At 35.5% G+C, this 16,982-nt stretch overlaps 1 protein-coding gene across 4 annotated transcripts in view; it reads right to left on the bottom strand.

Annotated features, from left to right (window-relative positions):
• Positions 1–257: 257 nt before the first annotated feature.
• The window catches only part of AGTPBP1 (ATP/GTP binding carboxypeptidase 1), a 147,096-nt gene continuing 130,371 nt past the window's right edge, over positions 258–16,982 (bottom strand). For 3 of the 4 annotated variants that reach the window (XM_054582944.1, XM_054582946.1, XM_054582947.1), the window contains 3 exons: positions 15,996–16,172; positions 12,792–12,952; positions 4,634–5,309 (listed from right to left, as the gene is read on the bottom strand). In XM_054582944.1, the coding sequence (XP_054438919.1) occupies positions 5,135–5,309; positions 12,792–12,952; positions 15,996–16,172 (513 nt within the window). In that variant the 3' untranslated portion in view covers positions 4,634–5,134. Of the gene's footprint in view, positions 852–4,633; positions 5,310–12,791; positions 12,953–15,995; positions 16,173–16,982 lie in introns of those variants that run through there. The other variant, XM_054582945.1, reaches the window with a different exon arrangement.

Below are 16,982 nucleotides of genomic sequence, written 5' to 3'. Positions count from 1 at the left end.
GTTTTTGCCTTCTCAGTGACCCTTTGGGCAAAACAACTTCTGGTTCCCTCTGAACTTCCCTTAGGACGTGTGCTGTGGGTGGAGCCACCCCTCAGGGATGGACACTAAGGTTGCTGGCTTTTCAGAGAGGTTTCAGACATACAAACCTGTGTAACAGACATGCCTTTTCCAATAACAGAAAATCCAATTGAACAGTTTAAACAATGAGGGCCATTGGTAAGTCCATGTAACTGACACAATCCAGTTTCACTTGCAGCTCGACACGGGGCTCAAACGATAAAAGGATCCAGTGTCTCTTGATGTCCTGGCTCTTTTCCTTCAATGTTGGGTCTTCTCAGGAGTGCTCTCCACTCAAGGATGCCTGGTGGCCGCCAGCAGCTCTAGCCTTCCTTTCACAGGAAGGGCCTTTGTTCTGGCATTACCTTTCAAAGTCCTGATGTGTATTCATTCTTCAATCAGCTTGGATCATGTGCCAGCTCCAGACCAGCAGATAGAACAAGGTGACTGGTCAGCTCAGGCCGTGTGCTTCACCCCTGTAGTCGGTGGCCTCAGACACACAAATGTTAAACAATGGCTCGGCCAAGGGGGAGAATGGATATCTGGGAAACCACCACACTATGTCCGCTCCATCCTGTGAGTGATCTGGGTTTTAGCACATGTGACAGTGATTTGGTTTTTTGTTTTCATCCCGTGTAGCTCTTCAGTATGGGTAAATAAGGACTGGCAAAGGTAGTTACGCACTGGACATCCCTCTCTCTACATTAAATGCAAATTATAATCCTTCAGATTTTAAAATTTATCTTTTTATATGAAATTATCCAATTGATTCACTCTGTTCAAGTGCCCACATTCTGAAAGAAAAAGGAAACATGAAATGTTAAACATTTCTAAGAATTACTGAGGAAAACAGAAGAAAAAACAATCACATAGATGATATTAAGGGAAAGTATAATAATAAAATCATGACACTGTAAAGAGTAGATAACTTGACTTTAGTAAATATTTTGCACTGGACATGAAAATATACTTCCAGTCTTAAAATTCCCTACTTAATTACACCTTCAGGGAGAGAAAAAGCTTACAGAGAAGCCAACCTATTTTCACAGGTGCAGACTTTACTTTTATTTAACTCTAGCTTTTTCTATATTAATTTTCAATTATGAGCATCTTTGCCTTTTATCATTTCTTTGCATTTGCCATTTGCCACAAATCTTTATGTGACTTAAACGTACATTAAAAACATTCGTCCCCAGATTTTTCCTATTGCTCACCTCTTCTACTTGGCACTCTATCAATGATGTCTTTGAGGAGGAGAGTCCTACATTTGGTATTGTAAAAGTAAACATTTTTAAATATCTGGAATGAAATCTCTTCGGCCTTTTTAAGGTGTCTGGGCTTACAAATAAAAGAGTTCCTCAATCCATCTCCATTTCACAGCGGTTTGTGAGTATAAATGCACATACACAGAATCACTTCAGCACTCAACAGTGTCAACCATGTCCCAGACTCCAAAACCTCTCTGTCCTGCATGATACCTCAAATAAAAGGGCTGTTCACTTCGATTTAGGCATTGCGTATTTAGCAACCTCCAACTGAAAAAGAGTTTAATGACTCCATGCCCCCAGCAACCAGCCAAGCTCTAAATAAGTAATAAGACTTGACAGAAGGTACCAGAGGGTCAAAAGAGACTGTAAAGGAGATTTATGAGACAGAATGGGAAGCAGTAGGTCTAAGCTACCATTCAGGGTCTAGAAAGAGGAGGGAGGGCACTGAAGGAAGACTTCCCTTTGGCCAGTGTCAACCCAGTATAGGTGAGTGCTTTGTAAATATCATCAGAATGAAAAACAACTGAAATGTGACATTTCAAGAAGTAAACCTCAAAAAAAAATTCTCATAAACAAGACTTTCTTCTGAGTTTCCTTTTTTCTATGCAGGAATTTAAACGCACTTTAACTAGAAAAATATGTACTTAATAATTGTATAAGGTAGAAGGGCCTTTCAATGAAAGTACTGCTTCAACAGGTTTTTCCTAATGGAAATAACTAAGATTTACATGTGGCTACTGAACCCTCACCAAAATAGGAGGAAAAAACTCACTGACTTTCAATTAATGTTTTATAATAATTAAAATGCATCGAAAACAAAAGGATTTATAAAGATACATTTACAGTTTCATGGCTGTCATTTATTTCTGGATCACACACAAAAACAATTCCATTAGTACATTTATTATATTATCCATCTCAGTGCTCATAATAATATGGTCATCTTTATTTGGATATTTGAAGTTTAAAAGTATTGTATTCATTGCTGTTAGTACGTTACCTGAAGAGCAACTCTAGCTTACTTATTTTCATTAGGATTCAGACAAATACCACACAGAAACTAGAAAAAGCCAGCAGAGATAATTAATGTAGGACACAAATCTTGTGGTCAAACATTATGACTGCAATGAAGGAAGAGCCCACCCCAGGTTTTGGCGTCCTGCCTTGCCTATATACAGTTCACAAACTCATGAGAGATCCTCGAGCTTTTAACAGTTCTCACTCTTTGGGAAAAGGCAAAGGGTACTGTCTCCTTTTGTGGTAAGAACACAAGGCTAGTGGTCAGAAGACCTGGGCTAAAACCCTGGCACTGCGCAAATAACCCTGTGACTGGGTGTCTATTTTCTTGATTCTACAAATTAGTTTGATCTCTATCATCTCCAGTGCTAATTTCCAATTCACAGATCCTCTGATTCTTAGGAGAACTGTGGTCATGAAAGAGCACATCAGATTGGACCAGTCTTCTCAGTGTGGTTCCTACAGCAACATCACTGGAGAGTGTTTAAGAAATGCCAGTGGAGGGGCCCGCCCCAGATCTACATAACCAGTAATCTCTGGTTTCAGATGCAAGTCCTCCAGGGGATTCTGATGTCCGCTATACAGTTGGAGAACCACAGGATTAGACCAAAACTACATTTAAGAAATTCACTGTGGTGCCCAACACAAGGTAAATAAATCTAAATTCTATCACTAGACACAATTTATCAGCTATGCATTAATTTTCAGGCTTATGGCAAACATTCTTTGAAAATTCTGAAAGGACATAGCCAGAGAGAGAAGATTTAGGGCAAGTTTACCTGATAATGGCCAATGAAACTTAGTTTTACCCCTAGTTAGGAAAGGTAGGATTTTCAATTATTTCTCATGTTTCCAAAGCTATTTATTGTTTAAGGAAAAAAAATAATTTCTAACTATATATACTTTCTCCTTAATCCTGTGAATATTTATTTAATAAAAGACATATTCAGATTTATAACATATGTGAAAAGATGAACTTCATCACTACAAAATATTGTAACAGTACATGGCAAAAGGTTTTCATACTGCTTAACATAATAAATTGAAGTTTTGAGTTATTCTGAGTATTATACTAACTCTAGTTGCTTTCCATAATGACTACTATGGTTTTTAATTTCCAATGTTATAAGAACCAGGAAAAATTCAAAATATGGATTTAGTGACCTCATAATCTACTCTGAAAAATTATAATTAGATATTTAATCATTTCATGTACAAAATATATAAATAACTATAAATTATTAAATTATTAAATAAATAAAACTTTACCTTGCTAGAGTAACCTGATCTCTCCTAAATCACCACACACTAAAAGGTTTTCTTCAAAATCACAATTTATTTAGTCTTTATTTTCTGAGATTAATAAGAATTAGGCTATTTAGAGAAAAAAGACCTCTTTATCCACTGCTCCATGCCATTTTTAAATATGGTTCCCATAACACTAAAAAAAGCTACGCTGTGGGTGACATGCCTCAAATAATACAATGATAATCACTGATTTGGAAAATGCAAAAAATTTGAAACAAACTTTTTGTAATTTCTTTCCAATAATTACAGGTTTAGTAAAAAGAGACAGACAAATCAAATCAGGAATAAGCAAAGATAACATGCCAAAACCTAAGCACCAGCAAGAAGCTGTTAATGAGGTATCTTTCTGGATTTATTTTGTTACAACAGAAACTTAGTTCTTAAAGCATTTATCCAAAGTCACTAGACTTGTTTCATTTTATTTGAAAACCAAGTCATTCCTGCAGCAGGGCAGCTTAAACTGGGAAAGATGTCACTACAAAAAAAAAAAAAAAAAAAGGCTTAAGTTCACTGCAGTCATTTAGGACTCAGACAGCAGTCAGTATGCCCTAAATGAATTTACTTCCGTGAATCTAATAACATAGCACAGCTCAGGAAATGCTAAATAAGCTTATATACAACTAAACCTTTAACACTGTGTTGTATCCTCACTGCATTTTTAAAGCTTCTTAACAAAGTGATTGTAGTGATAAACTTTAGGTGCACTCATGAGACTCAATTTTAGACAAAAGAGCTGCTCAAACACATCTTTTATGATAGCAGAGGTACACCCATACCATGAAACGCAACACAGGTAAATTAGGCATTTTTAAACAAAACTTTATCAATGTGTTCAAATGTTGGACTTTTATAATATTTTCACTAAGATTCTATAAACCAATAATCTAAACTGGTTAAAAAGGATGACGAAATGAATGCAACATTTAATATAGTTTTTATTTGTTTAATTTGGTAAACGTAGAATGTAATGGTTTCAAGGCAAATTCTGGATTATTTCAGTCACAACTCAACGGTTAACATGATTCAGAAGAACAGTCTTATCTTCAATATCTACCCATCCCTACACAGACACATCTATAGAAATCCATGTACATATATATTAGTTTTCAAAAGCTCAGGATTTTCAACAACTCTAGAATTTAGATTTTATATTCTCACACACTTTAAAATTATCCATTTGATGCAGTATATAACCATGAGGAGATAAAAATTCATGCAATGATACTCAGGTTTTTCTTAAAAAGAGTAAATCCAATATTTGATAATTCAATGCTATATAAAGTGCATTGAATAGCTTAAATAAAACAAATGCCAATTTTATCATGAATTAATAACATATTTATTATCTTGAAACCAAACAGGCCCAAGTTTCTTTTTGTCTTTATGAGTCAGCTCTCTATAAACTCATTTCTTTCAAACTTCCTGTGTAATAAAAATCAAGATATTTCATTTCTTCTTTGCATTTACAAGAGATGGCAGAGGGCTCAAGATAAGTATGTTCTTGATGATTCAGAGTCAGAAAGGACTTCTTCTTGAGTAGAAGGTTCATAATCTGCATTTTCAGCTAATTCAATATCTAACTCATCATTACTTTCTGCACTGTAATCAACTTCTTCAAGGAATCGAGGTTCATCTTCATCCAAAACATAAGTGGTAGGGCTGTAGCCAAAGCACACAGAACATACAAGGCCTCATTAGATTTTTCAGGTTCTAATATTTGAACACACTGGATTAACTTTGATTTGAATATAATAATACTGGTGGGTTGACTTTTAAAATGTTACCCAAATGAACAAGTTAAGAGATTTACAAATATAACAGTTGAAACCTCCTTGCATTGATAAGAAAGGGTGAAATGTTATGTTAATTTTTAATTATATTACAAGAGTGTCACACACCATATAATTACATACCAACAACAACAAAAAAAAAACGATAGGTTCTCTCATTAGGTTATGTCTTTGAGAGGCTTCATCAATTTGCAGGCTTAAAAATTCTATCTTAATCACTGTAAATCAAGCAACAGATAATTTCAATAGGCTTTATAAGAAACTGTATTTAATTGGTTCCTCCTTCCATTGGTCAGTAATGCACTGACACTACTTACTCTAAGCCTGTACAGTGATTATTTGCCATAAAAATATATAGCTATCCTCACAGTTACTACTGGTCAAGAATAAAAATGGAAAACAAGTAAACACTCCATACCCAGATTCAGTACTTTCTCTAGGGAAACAGAGTAAGTAAGATGTTTTCTTAGAAACACTCAGTGCTTCTAAATATTTCATTAGGTACATTGGGATTAAGACAACCTTTCCACTAGGGTAATATATTATTTCCTCTTCACAAAATAACAGTATGCTGATTTTCCCCACTTGGGAGATTTTGTGTGTGCGTGCACACACACACACACAGAGACACCCATGCACACACATGCACACGCCCCATATCAAAGAAACACTACAGCAACATTTCAATGTCCTCATTTTGTGACCCAAAATATCTTAACTTCATATAGAGGTATGTTTGTTTATATCCCACCTGTTTCCAAGGGATTTCCCATTCCTGATTCAATTAAAAGCTACAAAATCAGAAATTAAAAAGGAACAATAATCTGTTAAAATAAGCAGAGAAGCAGATGTCACTATACATCTAAAATGAAAGAGTTCCTGCAACTGAACATTAAATTTGGTTCAGGTATCTGGAAATCTGGGCAAGAAAGACAAGTGAATGGATTATACGGTTCTAATTTTATGGGAAGAGAAAGCAAAAGTCATCTGGTGAGAGTATTCCTTTTCCTAGAATTGCTTTAATTTTGTTCATTGAAGAGAAAAATATATTGGAAAATCATCCTGATCTTATATACAGCAAAATCGCTCTTACAAGTACTGTGATAGAGCAGTCCTGATAAACCAAGCTGAGTGGCTTGGAGGTTGTTTACAACAACCTCACATGCACAAGAACAAGCGCACAGCTTTCAATTATGCAACTAAAATAGTTATCATGACTCTGTATATCTTTAGGGGAAAAAAGTAAAATTACAAGAAAAAATTATTTGCCTTTTAAAATGACAATTACTCCATTTTGAAAAAAATTTAACTCATTCCTTCTGCTTGACTTTGGTATTTCAAATTCACAGGGTGTCCCAAGGTAATTCTTAGAATAGATAGAAGACTACCTAAAACAAAGGAGGAAGGAAGAGGTAAGTGCGGAGAGAGAGCAAGTAAAGACGAATCTCTTCCTGCGCACTTGCTTGTTTTCCTCCTGGAGACTGTCATAACAAAAAGGAATGATCATGGAAAGAGAAGGAAGGAAACAGATTTGCTCAAAGCCATGGAGTACACTAGTACAGGGGCTGGGCAAACCAAGCCGGACTTTAGAGGCTGACTCCACAGTGATGAGGCACAGTGGCCAGGGTGGCGCAGATGCCCAAAGCATCACGGACTTTCCCCACAAGCTGGAAGAGTAACAAGTCCATGCAGCGGGTGGGTGGGTAGGTAGGTGAGAAAGCAAGCATCATTCAGACCTACAGAGTGCAGAATTCTACATACCCTGCTCCATTTGTTGCAGGACGCTCCGCCGCTACAAGGGCGTCAGAAAAAGGACCATTTTACATGGGAAGCTGGATACTAGAAAATTAATCAACCTGAACTAGGGAAAAGGGATTAAAGAAAGAGCCTAGTCGTATAAACTGTAAGTCAATGAGGAAACAGGAGAAAAGTAGTATGATTTAGGAGCAAGAAAGATGCCCAGGATCAAGCCCAAAAGCTCCCTGACAGCAAGGAGACTTGGATGAATGCTGGTATCAGATATTGATAAGCACTTTTAAGATGAGAGAAGCACACCTGGAAGGCAAGCTCTTGGAAATTTAAAAGAAATTCCATAATAAGGAATGCTGAGGCTGGATCCAGGTAATAATTTGATCCAGTCAGTTCTGGATCTTGGTTCATGCACATGCTGACTATGACGTGAACTCCATTCATGTTCAGGCATTGCCCATTCTTATACCCAGGAGGGGACCAGGGTCATGCTCTTATTCCACTTGTAACCCAGACCGGCCCTGATATTTGACTCTTGCTTCTACAGATCCTAATAAAAATCACATTCCTAGCCTGTAGCCGAAGTATACAGAGTGCACCCGGCAATGGTGATGAGGCCGTCAGCGCTAACTTATGTACACGTGTGTTTACAGGTGGAGGGGAAGCAGGAGCGGTGACAGGGCGGAGCGACCAGCTCTAGGTCGAAGGAACTGGACGAATACTAAGATGGGGAAAGGGAGGGAACATTAAACCCCCATCACTCCACTGAAAGCCGCCTTCTACTGCTCTTCCAGTTGCTACTTTCCAGTCCATTTTTGTCTAAATCTCTCTGCTGTGCTTAACTGTGGTGGAAATTCTGACACTCTTCTGTCTCCTCTCAATGTCAATCGAGTGCTCTTCATCCCTTGGGTATACCTCAAAAACAGGCTCTTATACAAATGCTCTGTTCTTTCTTATATGCGTGCCCTCTTTCAGTGAGCTCATAAACTTTAATTTACATTGTGATCATTTCCAAATCCAAATTCCTAGCCCCAACTTCTTCCTTGAACTCGGACACATGGTCTTGCTAGTATAGTCGCATGGCTGTCTTATGTGAACCTTGTGAATGTCACATCCTTGCAACCGAACTCATTGTTCTCCCCATCAAGCCTGAGGTTTCTCAGTATGAATCACTCAGGGGGTCAAAAAAGCAAAATTCTCAGCAAGCACATCCTGCCAGTCAATTTCCAGACCACTCCTTGCCTCCCAAGTCTTCATTGACATTGTTTCCTCTGCTTGAGACATACTTCCCACCTTTCTTCTCCGCACCACTCATATTTCTTTCAAACCACAGTTTATGCTCAGCTTTAGATGATCCTTCCTTTCTTAAGGCCCATCTTGGGATAAGAGCCCTTTCTCTATATTCCCTTTGTACACTGCACAAACATTCTGTCTCATCACTTCTCAGATGCAGCTGAAACCATCTATTTGTGGGCATCCGTTCTCAGTACTAAATCCTAAGCATTTTAAGGTCAGGAGCTGTGACTTGGCCGTCTTATACCACCTGTCAGCTCCCAGAAGCACCTGACAGATTGCAGGCCCTAAAGGAATGCCTGCTGCACTCTTTACAAGAAGCCACAAGCCCACAAGATCACTGACTTTCATATTACCCCATCCCACGGGTAATAAACAAAAAGATCTCAAGACACAAGTCCAATCACAACAATTCAGCTTTACTTTTATTAATAATACCAACATATGTTTTATGCACTTTACAATTTACGGACTACCTCCAGACACATGATCTCACAATAGCCTTAACCTAAGAGCAAGACTTTAAGATAATTTACCCTAGGATTATTAAATAATTAATCCCCTTCCATTAGCAGATAGGGATTCAAATATTATCTCAATCATAAAAAATGTCTAATCAGCATTTATTCTTTCACATTGCTATTACTTTGTCTTCCCACCACTATTTCCTCATTTCCCTTGTTTTCTTCATATAAGTTTACTCTTTGCCCTGTTACTGCTTCATTCTCTGAAAGCTATACTATATACACCTGCTTTAACATCCTTCTATTCTGGATTTTTGTTCTTCAAGTAAACATGACTATGCCAAAAACAATTCAGTAAGAAACATTTAATTCTAAGAGAATAGCATTTTGGTCCAAAAACAAATCCTCCTCCTACTTCTTCAAGAAAAATATGAAAACCTTCACCTAAAGAGCCTTCTCACAAGATGAAGACACTGAAATTCTCCACCATACAGCATCATTATTATGCAGAAAGGTTTATAATTGCAACTAGTTTCTTTTTTTAAATCTTTATTGTATTTTTTCCCATTACTCTTTGGGCCCCTTATACCCCCTGTCCCCAGCAACCACCACACTGTTGTCCACGTCCATGAGTCCTTTTTCCTTTTCGCTCATTCCCTCCACCCCCTAACCTCACCCTCTCCCCACTTAGCTGTCATCTGCTCTCCACCTATAAGTCTGTCTCTGTTTTGCTTGCTAGTCCAGTTTGTTCATTAGATTCCACATATGAGTGAAATCATATGGTATTTGTCTTTCTCTGACTGGCTTATTTCCCTGCTCTCCAGGTCCATCCATACTGTCGTAAAGGGTAAAATTTTCTTTTTTATGGCCGAGCAGTATTCCATTGTGTAAATGTTTCACAGTTCTTTTATCCACTCATCTATTTATTGACACTTGGGCTGCTTCCATATATTGGAGATTGTACATAACGCTGCAATAAACATAGGGGTGCTTATGTTCTTTCAAATTAGTGTTTTGGGTTCCTTCAGATATACTGCCTGAAGTGGGATGGCTGGGTAGAAAGGCAGATCCATTTTTAATTTTTTGAGGTATCTCCATACTGCTTTCCACAGTGGCTGCACCAGTCTGCATTCCCACCAATAGTGCAGAAGGCTTCCCCTTCCTCCATATGCTCACCAGTACCTGTTGTTATTGACTTATTAATGACAGCCATTCTGACGGGTGTGAGATGGTATCTCACTGTGGTTTTAAGTTGCAATTCTCTGATGATTAGTGATGTTGAGCATCTTTTCATATATGTATTGACCATCTGTATGTCCTCTTTGGAGAAGTATCTGTTCAGGTCCTTGTCACATTTTTTAACTGTGTTGTTTATTTTTTTGGTGTTGAGTTTTGTAAGTACTTCATAAATTTTGGACATTAACCCCTTATCAGATGTATTGGCAAATATGTTCTCCTCTTCTGTATAACTGCACTATCTTCTAATGATAGGAAAATCTGTGCTTCATTCAAATTCAAAGTATACAGGCTATCCTTACATTAAACTAGTAAACAGTGGACAAAATTAAATCCAAATAATTCATCACCATCTTTTCATGTACAGCCATCTACTTCCATTAGATCTGCCTGGCCATCCAAGATATCCAAATGTAGATCTTCAGCTCTGGTGCCTGTACAAGCATGAAAGAAACAAAACACTCCATATGGAGTGAGAAATTCTCTTGTGTTCTACGCTTCTTCTAACCAGCTGCATGACCCTGAGCAAGTCAGTCTCTCCAAACAACAGTTTTTCTCAAGTGTAAAGCCAAGATAAACAAGTAGGACTATGTCAAACTAAAAAGTATTGCACAGCAAAGGAATCTATCAAGAAAATGAAAAGAAAGGCAACCTATGGAATGGGAGAAAATACTTGCAAACCACATTATCTCATATGGGTGTTACATCCAAAATATACAAGGAACTCATACAATTCAAAAGGAAAAAGAAACAGAAAACAAAAATAAAAAATAACCCAATTTAAAAATGGGAAAAAGACCTAAGTAGACATTTTTCCAAAGAAGACATACAAATGGCCAACAGGTACATGAAAAGGCACTCAACATCACTAATCATCAGGTAAATACAGATCAAAATGACAATGAAATATTAGTTCACATGTGTTAGGATGGCTATTATCCCAAAGATAAGAGATAACAAATGACAGTGAGGATGTACAGTAAAGGGAATCTCTGTGCTCTGTTCATGGAAATGTAAACTGGTATAGCCACTATGAAAAAGTGTGGAGGTTCTTCAAGAAATTAGAACTACCATATGATCCAGCAATCCCATTTCTGAGTATATATCCAAAGGGAGCAATATCACTATCTCAAAGAGAGATCTGTACACCAATGGTGAAAGTAGTACTATTCACAATAGCCAAGTATGGAAACAACCTAAGTGTCTGTTGAGGGATAGGTGGATAAAAAAAATGTGGTATACAGATATACAATGGAGTACTATTCAGCCTTAAAAAAGAAAAAACATCTTTTAATTTGCTACAACATGGATGAACCTAGAGGTCATTATGCTAAATGAAATAAGCCAGACAAGGAAAACACTGCATGGTGTCATTTAAATGTGAAATCTAAAAAAAAAAAATTGGAACTCACAGAAACAGAGTAAAGTGGTTGCCAGGGGTTGAGGGTGGGGACATAGGGAGAGGCTGGTAAAAGGGCAGAGACTTCAGTTGTAAGATGAGTAAGGCCTGAGGAAATGATGGTGACTACTGTTGATAATACTAGCTTGTATAATTGACACTTACTAAGAGAGTAGAACTTAAATATTCTCACATATATACACAACACACACAAAAATATCAACATGTGAGGTAATGGATGGATATGTTAGTAACTCAATAGCAGAAATCATTTCACAATGCATAAATATATCAAATCACCACACTGTATATTTTAAATATCTTACAATTTTATTTGTGAATTATACCTCAGTGAAGCTGGGGGAAAAAGAATACATGAAATAACTTAAAAGATTTCTAAACATCCATGAGAACAACTAACAATTTTTATGTTAGTTTCCATTATTGTTTAACAGGCACTTTCAAGGGTAGAAAATTCAGGTGATCACTCTGTCAATTATCACATTATGAAAGACGGAGTTCTAATTAATGTTTTACTATACTGAAAATTGCCAAAATGATATACATAACAGAGCATGACAATAATTAAATCTCATGAGAAGTCAATATCTAAAAACTAAAATGAAGGTTCTGTATAAAGGGAGTGTTCTTACTCATACACATCAAACTATAAAATGCTAAGTTCTGATATTATAATTAAGAACTATGGTACTGAATTATCTCTGATCCTATAGCTGACCAAATTTTATATATAGTGAATTTCAGAAACAAAAATTTACCTATTTAGAAGAGTATTTGGCAGATGTAGTTAAATTTTCAAAGGGACAATAAATTAGCTGTTTCTAGTACATGCAACCAGAGGTTTATTGGAAAGTTATCTGATATGTCTAGAGAGCAACAAAATAAAATCTGTTTTAAAGTATGAATCCTAACTCCAAGCCCTCTTAATTTAGATATTAGGTCATATAAGTACTGTTTTCCATTAAAAACAACATTCAAAATATGACTATTTCATTCAAATATCAATGTTAAAAGAATCAAGAATATTATCACAATCTGGAACAAATATTAAATGTGTAAATTTTATTACAGTAATCTTAAAAATGTTCTTGGCTGTCAAAATCTCTGCACCTTTCCTATGTTTAACTAACTTAATGAAGTCCAACAGTATACTACAAGGTAACAACAGAATAAAATAAGTGTGTCTTACCTAGTTACTTTGCAACTCGATTCAATCAAGTCATTTTCAAAGTCAAGCAGGCTGGAAGGCATATTATATTCCAATGGGGATGTCAGTCTTTTCAAACGCAATAGACCAACACAAAATTTTGCTCCCATCTCTTCCAGTTCTCGAGTACCAATCTGTAAACCCTGGAAATAAAGCAATACTATATATGTAATAGGAGGTTTGCTATATCATCCTGCTGTTTCTCATTAATATTACATAAAAGGAACTTATAACTGTATTAATAAAATTAGAAGATTATTATTCTGTACGGAGCTAGGGCTCAAAAACACAATGCCTTAACAATATGAGATACTGTGAGTCACAAAGGAAACTGTCTTAAAAAACCATTTCTAAACTGTCCTTAATCACCAAAACACTGGGGAAAAAAAAAATACATAAACATTTTGTGTTTATATTACTCTTGGAATGCACATGTGAAAATATATTTTTACAAGATCTTGCTAATATATTTTGCAATCAACTACTTGGGATGCCAATGCTGAAATATTACAGTGTTAAAAACCAAGGCTCCAATTTGTATACTTGAACATTACCTTAAAGGTACTTTTACTGTATGATAAACAAAAGAAAGGTAACTGTGTAAAAAAAAAAAAATCAAACAAGTCTAAGCCAATGAGGTAGTATTAAAGTAAGTTCCTACTGTTCTATGTCAAATAAGAATGCCCTTTGTCTACTAAAGCAAAGAGAAAAATTTTACCACAACCCCCATAACCCTTTTTTACAGAAGAGTTTTCTAATAAACAATATAAGGTTTAGAGGGTGCGGGGGGAAGGTTGTGGGGGAAGGTACAGGGAACAAGAAGCTTAAATTTACAGGACTAAAAGCTCAGGATAATCAAAGAGAATAAATTGTAAAAACTATTACTTAACCTACATGCCTTTAGAATAACTGATTGACAGATTGATATTTAAAGAGTTTGGCCATCTCCAAATACTCTAGAAAACATTACCTGTCTTTATTAGAACATTCAATTGCCTTCTTAATTTAAAATCTTTAGAAAGATTATGCTTATTTCTAAATTAGTTCACAGAAAATTATAAGAACATTTACAGCCTAAAATACAGTAATAAGTAATGTAAGAACATTCTTCAGGGTGAAATCTTTTTAAAAAATATAATTAGAATCACACAACTTATTAGCTAATATTAATAAGTTTGAAAAGTATACATTATATGCATATGGGGGGACAGAGGTAGATGGGAATTCTGTACTTGCCACTCGGTTTTTCATTGAACCTGAAACTACTCTAAAAAACAAATGTTTATAATCAAAAAAGGTAAAAAAATATATATATATATTATCAAAGCACTGAATTTTTAAATATATTTCATTGTGTAAACAGCAGAAAGAAAGAAAGAGCTACTACCTTTCGTGACAGCATGGATGGAACTGGAGAGCATTATGCTAAGCAAAGCAAGCAGAGAGTGAAAGACAAATACTATATGATCTCACCTATAGGTGGAACCTAATCAACAAAACAAACAAGCAAGAAAAATATAACCAGCAACACTGAAAGAAAAAACAAACTGACAGTAATGAGAGGGGAAGGAGGTGGGTAATGGGGAAAAGAAGGGGAAGGGTCAAATCAAGGACTCATGGACAAAGCAAAAGTGGGGAAGGACTGAGGGTGGGAAGGGGAACGTGGTGGCAGGAAAATGGAGACAAATGTATTTGAACAATAAATAAAAAACAATTTTTTTAAATATTTTATTTAATTTTAGAGGGGAAGGGAGGAAGAGAGGGAAAGAAACAGTGATGTGGAAGAGATACATTGACCGGCTGCCTCTTGCACACCCCCAACAGAGTACCTGGCTTGCAACCCAGGCATGGGCCCTGATTGGGAATTGAACCAGTAACCATTGGGTTCACAGGCCGGAGCTCAATCCACTGAGCCACACCAGCCAGGGCCAAAGCACTGAATTTTAGACATAAAACAGAAAAAAACTTGGCTTAGTAAGACACACTTGTCCATAGGAGTTTTAATAAGCTTTGGCAAAGTAGTCCACTAAAGCACTGATTAGCGGCCAGAGTTCGGGGGCTGGGATGGTGCTTTGCTACATTTTATCTCTCACCACCATCATACCCTTAGAAACTACAAGTCACCATTTTACAATATTTGGAGAAAATTCAAAAGATATTATTATACTTTGGAAGAGTATACTGTGGTCAACCTCAAACAGAAAGCACTGAAATGTCATTAAGTTCTACTCTCCCAGCCCCAAAAGTTTGAATGTCAGCTACAAAACCTAAACGACTCTCTTCCAGCTTGTTACAAACCACTTAAATATTCTGAAATCAACCAACTGGAAGATTTTTACCTCCTTTCAAACATAAAGTTATAATCATCATTATGTGAGGTCTAGGAAAATCACTATTAGATTTAGTTTCCTCTTGCCCTGTGTGAAAAAACCCAAACCAAAACAAAACAGAATGAGTAGAATAAATAACAGGACACCTAAAAATCTTTCTGTGCTGAGGCAAGAAAGATATTAAGGTTTGGTCTTGCTTATCTGAAGTCCAATTCATTGCCCATTAAGTTCTCAATATTTAAAATTAAAAAGTTCAAAGTCACCTAACATTTTATTAGTCTTTCATTTCAAAAGAAAAGTTTAAACTCAGCTTATTTCCAATAAAAGTCTATGGCACTACAGAAGAGCAGTTCTTAGTAAAAAAAAAAAAATTATATATATATATATATATATATATATATATATATATAGTGAAGGGATATGCATTTAGAAGTCTCACACAAACAGCTAAATATAAAAACTTTATAAATAAGTATAATGTATTTATTTCTAAATGCATAAAAATATATTTACATACAACAAATTAAAATGATAGAAAATTTTTATTAATAATGTACTATGTGCACAACTAATTATAATTTACTAATCAGTATTTAAATGTGTACCACAATATGCTTTCTTAAAAATTATGAATGTAAATAGACTCAAGACTTTGTGAGAATCCAAAGCAAGCTATTTAAGAGAAATTTTTTAAATGTTTTTAAGACTACATATGATTCAATTTCATTATTACCAATTACATATAACTCAGTAAAACAAACATGTTGTTGAATATATATTTGAAAAGCATTGGATTATATACATGAAGAAAAGTCTTCAAATATTTTTTATGGCTAGAAATCCTGAAATGTTTTACCTTATATTTTCCCTGATCACAGCCACACAAAGTGCTCTCCATGGTATAGCTTCTCTGTACTCCTATCTCCCTCCAAACTACAACACGTGCTGTGGATTCTTTAGATTTTTCCACTACAAAGCTACAGCTGCTCATGCAAAATGCTGGGGCAATATGGCTCAGTATCTTCGGCAAAGTCTGCAAAGATAAGAATAATAGTATTACAAGAAGGTTTTTTTAACTTAAAATTGTTAAATTTTTTAATCTTTAAAAATGTTCATGAAAGCACAGTGATTAGAGCAGGGTTACATCAAAATAATTCTCTTGCTAATTTAGAACTTTCTGCTTTCCTAGACAAATAATCAGAAAATGGAATGGAAAAAAATACCACATTTATAGTAGCAACAAATAAGCAGAATAAAACCATGTAAGAAAAACCATGTTTAAAAATATGAAAACATGTTTAAAAAACAAAGAAACTTAGATTTGCCACTAAAATGTCAATCATCCTAAATTAATCAATAAAGCTAAGACAATCACAATCGAAATGCCCACATTTTTTACAACTAAAAATTAGTCTTAAATTCACCAGAAAGTGTAAGTATGGTAATGCACCCTGAGGAATTCTGAAAGAAAAGGCTATGACTGGGGAAATAATCCAACAGATGTTAATCTAAATTATATGTCTAAGGTTAAGTTAAACTGTGTTGCTGGTATAGGAATAGATATATCTCTAGAAAGAAATATATCTGGTTCAAAATTAGAGCCCAAGCTATCTGCTATATTTAGTAGTAGTAGTAGTATTTGAGAAAACACTTATCATTCACTAATGCTGACACAACTGGATAGACATTGAGGGGAAAAAAAGCAGTCACTATTCATTAAATTAAATTCTAATTAGATTGAGAATTTAAATGTAAAATTTTAAAATGAAACTAAAAACAGTAAACATAGAACTATCCTTTTAAATCTTGGAAAGAGATAATTCTTTCTAAGTCTCAAAACCCA

Source organism: Pteronotus mesoamericanus, unplaced genomic scaffold (assembly GCF_021234165.1).
Source record: "Pteronotus mesoamericanus isolate MK-2021 breed Mesoamerican mustached bat unplaced genomic scaffold, CSHL_Meso_final contig_73, whole genome shotgun sequence".
Lineage (NCBI taxonomy): Eukaryota > Metazoa > Chordata > Mammalia > Chiroptera > Mormoopidae > Pteronotus > Pteronotus mesoamericanus.
The sequence above is the reverse complement of the archived record's forward strand: the minus strand, read 5'-3'. Positions and strand labels throughout refer to the sequence as shown.